At 36.7% G+C, this 7,110-nt stretch overlaps 1 protein-coding gene across 1 annotated transcript; it reads right to left on the reverse strand.

Annotated features, from left to right (window-relative positions):
• Window positions 1-4,896: 4,896 nt before the first annotated feature.
• On the reverse strand, window positions 4,897-6,246 carry LOC138348082 (uncharacterized). Its single transcript, XM_069296691.1, has 4 exons — window positions 5,928-6,246; window positions 5,831-5,877; window positions 5,414-5,609; window positions 4,897-5,318 (listed from the first exon to the last, which is right to left on the reverse strand). Exons 1-4 carry the CDS (start codon window positions 6,244-6,246, stop codon window positions 4,897-4,899), a joined length of 984 nt encoding a protein of 327 aa, XP_069152792.1.
• Window positions 6,247-7,110: the final 864 nt, after the last annotated feature.

The following is a 7,110-nucleotide window of genomic DNA, read 5'->3' on the forward strand; positions in this document are numbered from 1 at the left end:
AGAAACGATCGAGAAGAAGAGGAAAACACCAAGCTTTGAGGATTAACTTGCTTGATTTCAATTCTTCGGTGGAGGTAGGTTATGGTTTCATGCTTTCATAAGTAAACTCTTAATAATGAATGATATGTATTGGTAGTATTGTAAACCCTACTATATGCTTAATGGTATGTTTGCATGAATATGATTATGTGATTGTGATAAGATAAGCATGATGAAAATATTGAATCCCAAATCTTGAAAAGAAACTTTAATATACATTATTAATGATGAGGCCTTGGTATAGAAGAAGGCTTGATGAATTAAAGTAATGGGATTGATGATGCCTTGGTATAGAGAAGGCTTGATGATTTACAGAATGATATTAGTGGATCGGAGTGTCACGTTCCGACACATAGTATTAGTGGATCGGAGTGTCACGTTCCGACACATAGTATTAGTGGATCAGAGTGTCACGTTCCGACACATAGTATTAGTGGATCGGAGTGTCACGTTCTGAAACGTAGAATTAGGGGATTGGAGTGTCACGTACCGACACATATAGGGGATCAGAGTGTCACGTACCAACACATATAGGGGATCAGAGTGTCACGTACTAACATATATAGGGGATCGGAGTGTCACGTACCGACACATATAGGGGATCGGAGTGTCACGTACCGACACATAGCAGTAGGGGATAGGAGTGTCACGTACCGACACAAGAGGAAGCAAGATAATGAATCTTGAAAGATGATAATATACTCAACTTAATAAACTTAATTCCCAAATGAGTATGGTGTTGAGGCTTGAGCCCTTATGGATGAACATGATGGTACTTATTGATGATTATAGTACTTGTTGTTGCTACATGTTGAGTTTTATAGTTGATTTACGATAATATTTGATATATACTGTTCCCTATTTTGAGTTGGCCGATGATATCTACTCAGTACCCGTGTTTTGTACTGACCCCTACTTTTATGTTTTTCTTCTTGTTATTTGTGGAGTGCAGCAAACGTGCCGTCATCTTCGACTCAACAGTAACTCAAGCCAGTCTTCGTCACACCGGATCTTCAGGGTGAGCTAACGCTTCTAGCTTGGACTGGATCTTCTCCTTCATGTCTTGATGCCTTGAACTTCCGGCATGGACTAGCTTCTTATGTATTTTTAGCTTCTTAGAAACTCTTAGAATTAGTAGTTTAATGTAGATGTTCTTGTGATGATGACTTCCAGGTTTTGGGAATAATAGATGTTGAATATTGATAGTTATTGAATTGGTTTTTATTAATGAGTTTAAGTCTTTCGCATTACTTTCTGTTGTTATTACATAGAAATGTTAAGGTTTAGATTGGTTGGTTCGCTCACATAGGAGGGTAAGTGTGGGTGCCAGTCGCGGCCCGGATTTTGGGTCGTGACATGAATTCAAGAAAATGAAACTAGGGTTGTTCCCAAATAAATGAATGTTCATCTCCCTATCTCCCTATTTTCGATTTTAATAGTATGTATAATGCAAATCTCGAGCATGTTGTTGGTATGTGGGGCTAACTGATCTTTATGTGTAGGCTTATTGGTTTGATAATTTTGAATGAGACCTAAAGGCTAGATTTGTATGACTAGAGTATTATTTACATGAGAAAAAGAATGGGTTAATGTCTAACTGTGCTCGAGAAGATGAAATTTGTTATAAGTCCTTTATGAAGTTTAGTTTATTGTTAAAAGTTAACTTGGTTAAAATGATGAGATTACTATAGTATATACATGAATAGTGAATTGGCTAATGATATTCTCATGACCAGTGTTTAGTGAAAGTTTGGTTTATGCCAATAAATTGGCTTACATTGGTATTTCCAAAATATGATATAGAATTGGCTAATGACTAAGTTATACCAAATTAAGCATGACCAATGTAACTCAATGAAACTCATAACCAAGGGTATGCCAATGATTGGGACAAGTCACAACATACCCTATCTAAATGAACTTGTGGACAAAGTAGCATAATAAAGAGTCTCCACAACTTTAAAAAAAATGGTACAAGGCTACCAAACAACATTGAGAAATATAAGGTGAGTAATGACATAACTAAAAGCTTATGAGTTATAAAATTGACCAAAATGGGGTGTTAAAGGGAGTGAGAAAAGTCTCACTTGCACTTAAAAAATAATGTTAAAGATACTCACATAATAGGGTGTTAAAAATCGTGACAAAGTCTCATTAACACCATGATGATAATGTAAGGTTTAAGTTAACATTAATCAAGTAAAGAAAGGGATGACAATTCCTCCATTGAGTTAAGCATACCTCATATAAGAAGCAAGCTTCCATAATGTATGAGTCAACTCCAAAAGTTAAAAGTAAAAGAAATTGAGCAAAGCTCCGATAGACTAGAATTGAGCTTGTGCAGGCACATGTAAGCCTCATGAGATGAGGCTAACACCAATGTGGATAAGAGTCTCCGAAAATCTTCTAGTCTTTGAACTATGTTGCCAGCATAGGAACTAGCCAGTGGATTCCACTAAAGAGAGCTAGGTAGTATTCAGTTACACTTTGGCACCTCTTTTCATTGTGGGGAAGACACTAGATTTCATGTTTACTCACATGATCTATGTCGGTTAAATGCTAAATAAAGTATTCGGTTTCACTTTCGACGTGAACCACCTCTTTTCGGTGTGGGGAAGACACTAGACTTGGTTTCGCTTTAGCCGGTGAACCATTCATTTTCAGTGTGGGGTAGACACTGATTTCATGTTAACTCAAATGATCTAGGTTCACTTTAACAGGTGAACCACCTCTTTTTTCAGTGTAGGGAAGACAGTGGATTTCTTGTTAGCTCACATGATCTTAATGCTAAATATTGCTTTATGAAAGTAAGAAAGAAAGAAGAAGAAGAGATGTAAGTTCACAGTGAACTAAGTAAGCAAATGCATAAGTATATCTATTCATCAGTGTTTGATAAGAATGAAGTTTTAACAGTTATATGCTTATGCTAACAAAGATTAAGATTGTCTTATAATGAATTCTTATATTATGCAAAGGAACGAGTAATAGGCATAGACAATAAAGATTGTCTTATAAAGACATCATGCCCAATCGTAGTCAAATCATTTCCTTAGACTCTTGGATTACTTACTTGATTTATTGTAGGTATGGGACTATAATAAATCATTGCACTTGTAAGTAAAACATAATATTAAAGGAGATCATTGAACTACAAAATAAAAAGAAGAAAAGACTGAAAAAATAAACTAAGTCTGGAAAGAGAGCTCTCGGCCTTAGAGGGAGCAAATTATAAATTTTTGTTTGAGTTGTTCTAAACTAATGTTCATGATTCAAAGGTCTTATGTTCATATAGAAAATGAGTTTTGTTCTTTAAATGCATGAAATCATATCATATTCATACCATAAATCACAAATAACGAATTCATAAAGTATAGTGACTTCACTTTCCAGAAATGACATGTTGTTATAGGAAGAGCATTCCTTGATCATGCATAGTCCTTATGTGTTTATGTGCATACACCCATACATAGTACAAGTGTGTACTAATCCCTATACTAATACTATTTTTATAGGTGCAAGTTCTTGAAGAGGATTGAAGATTCGTTGAAGCGGTTCATACTAGTATCTCTAGAACTTTGGTAGGTCCTCTTGAGTTAGAGGATGCCACGTTTGCTTTCTAACTTTAGTATATTAGACAAAATTAGTGGATGTTGTCCCTAGAATTTCCTTTCAAACAGTTGTTCAAAGCATTGTATTAAGGCTTCTTGGCAAACTATTATTATATTATGAATTCTTTTATTTCAATTGTTTGATCTATTATAGATGGTTGTTTAATTTGAGCCGCAGCATATCACTCTTATGCAGGAATTATAAGAAGTCTAAATAAACTTCATTAAGCTTTATAAAGTTTTACATCAAATTAAACTGTATGATTGTGATGAAAGCTAAGAAGAGGTTTGTCTGCGACCTCTGAGAGGTTAACGACGCGGAACTCATTTGGGGTCTAGATTTCGGGTGTGGCAACAGGTACAATTCTAAACAAGCTTAGATTGAGGCATTTGAACCAAAATGTATTTTAAGTTACTTGTTGATACATAGAAATTGGCTGACACCTGTAAGTCAATATTTTCTAACATTCCCAATATTACTCAATAGTGGGCATTGGGATGCCTATGTACCCCAATACATATTCTTAAAACCTACTATGGTTTTCACTAGACAAGTACATTTTCTGGAATATTACATTATCCCCCCCCCAGGAATATTCGTCTCCAAATGGCACTACACATCAGTTTGAAACAAACAGGGATTTTTTAAAAAACACATCACATACTTGAAACTTTACTCTTTGTGAATATCTGATTCACAACTTACTTAGGATGATGCACATCACTCAAAGCTTATCTGAAGCTTCATACCTGAGATTAAGGAACTTCCTTTCCAATATTACTTAAACTCAATGCACATCACAACTCATGAAATGCAAAAATCATGTCAACGATATACAAAAACAGCAACATGAATGCAAGCATGAACTCATATCAACTCATATAGTGCAAGTATAAAACACAAAGTTATGCACACAGAGTCTATGAAGGAGCTTCATGTTCTAAGTCATTGACTCTGACTAAGTAGTATAAATACCCCTTAGATAACACCTTATTGGCTTTAATATTGGAAACTATTTGGCAGAATAGATTTGACCCACGCCCTTCCCATTCCATCTCTAACTCAATAGGAAACTGAAACCTTACTACCATGTTTTGACAGTCTATCATAAAATAGCATTAATGGAGCCATCCACACCCAAAATTATATCAAAGTCAAGCATGGTTATTTTTACTAGGTCAAAATAGGTAACTATATCAAGAACAGTTATTGGGCAATCTCTATATACTCTTCGGCTCTAATTGTGTCTCATGTGGGAGTACTAAATAGAAAAGGTTCATGCAAGATCTTTGGAAACAAGTCAAATTTACTAGCTACAAAAGGAGTAACAAAAGACAAGGTGGATCCTTGATCTAACAATATATACAAAGGAAACGAAAATACACGCAAAGTACCAGTAACCTCATCAGCTGACTTCTCATGTTCCTCTCTATCTTTCAAAGTATAAAACATGTTCCTCTTGAGAGGTTCGACTGCAGCAACAGGATTAGGCCGAGGCTGAATATCTTTCTTGGCCTGATTCCTCACATGTGGGCAGTCCCTGATTATGTGCCCACTCATGCTGGAACCTACCAGGCACTCACCTCTATGTAAATGGCCACACTTACCACACGGCTTGCTGTCACGCTGGGCAATTCTATCATTACTCTTCTTGGGTCCAGACTTGCCCCCTATGGAATTATTATTATTAGAGGGAGTAGTATTACCTAAATTTTGGTGCCCCTTCTTGAACTTGGGCCTATCCTGACTCTAAACGAACTCTTACCAGTGCTAGAACTAGCCTGATCCGAGGTACTATGCTTCTTGCCTTCTCGGCCTACCTTCATCCGACGACTTTTCTCCACCTGTTGTGCATGTACCATCAACCTAGCAAGGTCCATATTATCATGCAACATGGATGACCGATATTCGTCCTCCAGATCCTCTGATACACCATCACAAACTTGCTCATCTGATCCCCGCTAGTGGACACCAGGGAAGAAGCATATTTGGAAATCTTAACAAACTTCAATGAGTATTCCTTGACTGACATACCTCCCTAATATAGGTTGATAAACTCCTCAAATTTATCCTCTATCTTCTCTCTAGGAAAGAACCTCTCTAGGAATGCAGTCTTGAGAACGTCCCAAGTGATGGGGACTTCTCCTAGTGCTTGGCCATCTCCCCATATATTGTACCACACCTGATCCACATTCTTGAGCTGGTATGAAGCCAAGTCAGCCTTCTCATCTTCATTAACACCCATAGCACAAAGAATCTTATGAACCTCTTCCACGAACTCCTGGGATCCTCATTAGTTCTAGACCTAAAGTAGACTGAAGGATTCATTCTGGTGAAATCTCTCTGTCTGCTAGCCATGGTGCTAGCATACAGGTTCTCCCTGGGAGAACTCTCTCTAGTGGTCTGGGATGTGATAGCATGTGCTTGAACAGTGATGGCTTGGCCCATCTGAACCAGTGTTGTTCTCACTTCCCCATTCGTCAACGTAACTGGGTTAACAGGCACTTGCTCTCCAACAGCTGGGACTTGAAGAGGATCTTGGTTTCCTCCTGCAACTGCTTCTTCAACTCTTCTGCCTACGTTTCTTCTTGTGCTCATTTTCTACACTTACACACAAGAAGGAAATTAGATGCTATAATGACACAAAATTTCAAAGATCTAGACAGCACGATAAAGAGTAGAAGAAGGGAAGATTCCTAACGTCACTAAGTCTCTAAGTCATGATTGTGGTGCACTTCACAACCATAAGCTAGAAACTACATAACTTGGTTATTTTGAGTCTTAGTTCCTAGGTAATTTCACCTCAGGCTCTAATACTAAGTTTGTCACACCCAAATCTAGATCTCAGATGAGACCAACGTCATTAACGTCTTAAAGGTCGCAGACAAGCCTCTTCTTAGCTTTCATCATAATCAAAAAGTGAAATTTGCAGAAAAATTTAAAACTTTTTAATACTTATTGAATTGTACTTAGACTTCATATATTTACTGCATAAGAATGATATACTAATAAGCTCAAACTAAACAACCATCTATCAATAGAGTAAATAATTGAAATAAGGAATCAAAATATTAATATTAGTTTACCAAACCAGCCTTAATACAAATTCTTTAACAAGTGTTTGAAATGAAACATTACGGACAACATCCACTATATATTTTTAATGTACTAAATCTAGAATAATAAACGTAGGCATCCTCAAACTCAAGAGGACCTACCAAAGTCTAGAGATCACTAATCTAAACCGCTTCAATGAATCTTCAATCTTCTCTCGGACTTGCGCCTATAAAAATAGTAATAGTATATGGGTTAGTACACACTTGTACTAAGTATGGGTGTATGCACATAAACACATAAGGACTATGTATGATCAAGGAAATCTCTTCCTATAGCAACATGTCATTTCTGGAAAAGGAAGTCACTATACTTTCCTAATTCGTTCTTTGTAATTCATGCTATGAA

The sequence above is a fragment of the Solanum lycopersicum genome, chromosome 4, assembly GCF_036512215.1.
Source record: "Solanum lycopersicum chromosome 4, SLM_r2.1".
Lineage (NCBI taxonomy): Eukaryota > Viridiplantae > Streptophyta > Magnoliopsida > Solanales > Solanaceae > Solanum > Solanum lycopersicum.

Bases quoted from the DNA above. Each gene is read 5' to 3' on its own strand.
- LOC138348082 (XM_069296691.1), bottom strand. From the start codon at position 6,246: ATGAGCACAAGAAGAAACGTAGGCAGAAGAGTTGAAGAAGCAGTTGCA. The intron at 5,878-5,927 runs GTTCGTGGAAGA...GTGTTAATGAAG, and splicing joins AACTAATGAGGATCCCAGGA to ATGAGAAGGCTGACTTGGCT. The intron at 5,610-5,830 runs GTGTGGTACAAT...GGTGTCCACTAG, and splicing joins AGCTCAAGAATGTGGATCAG to CGGGGATCAGATGAGCAAGT.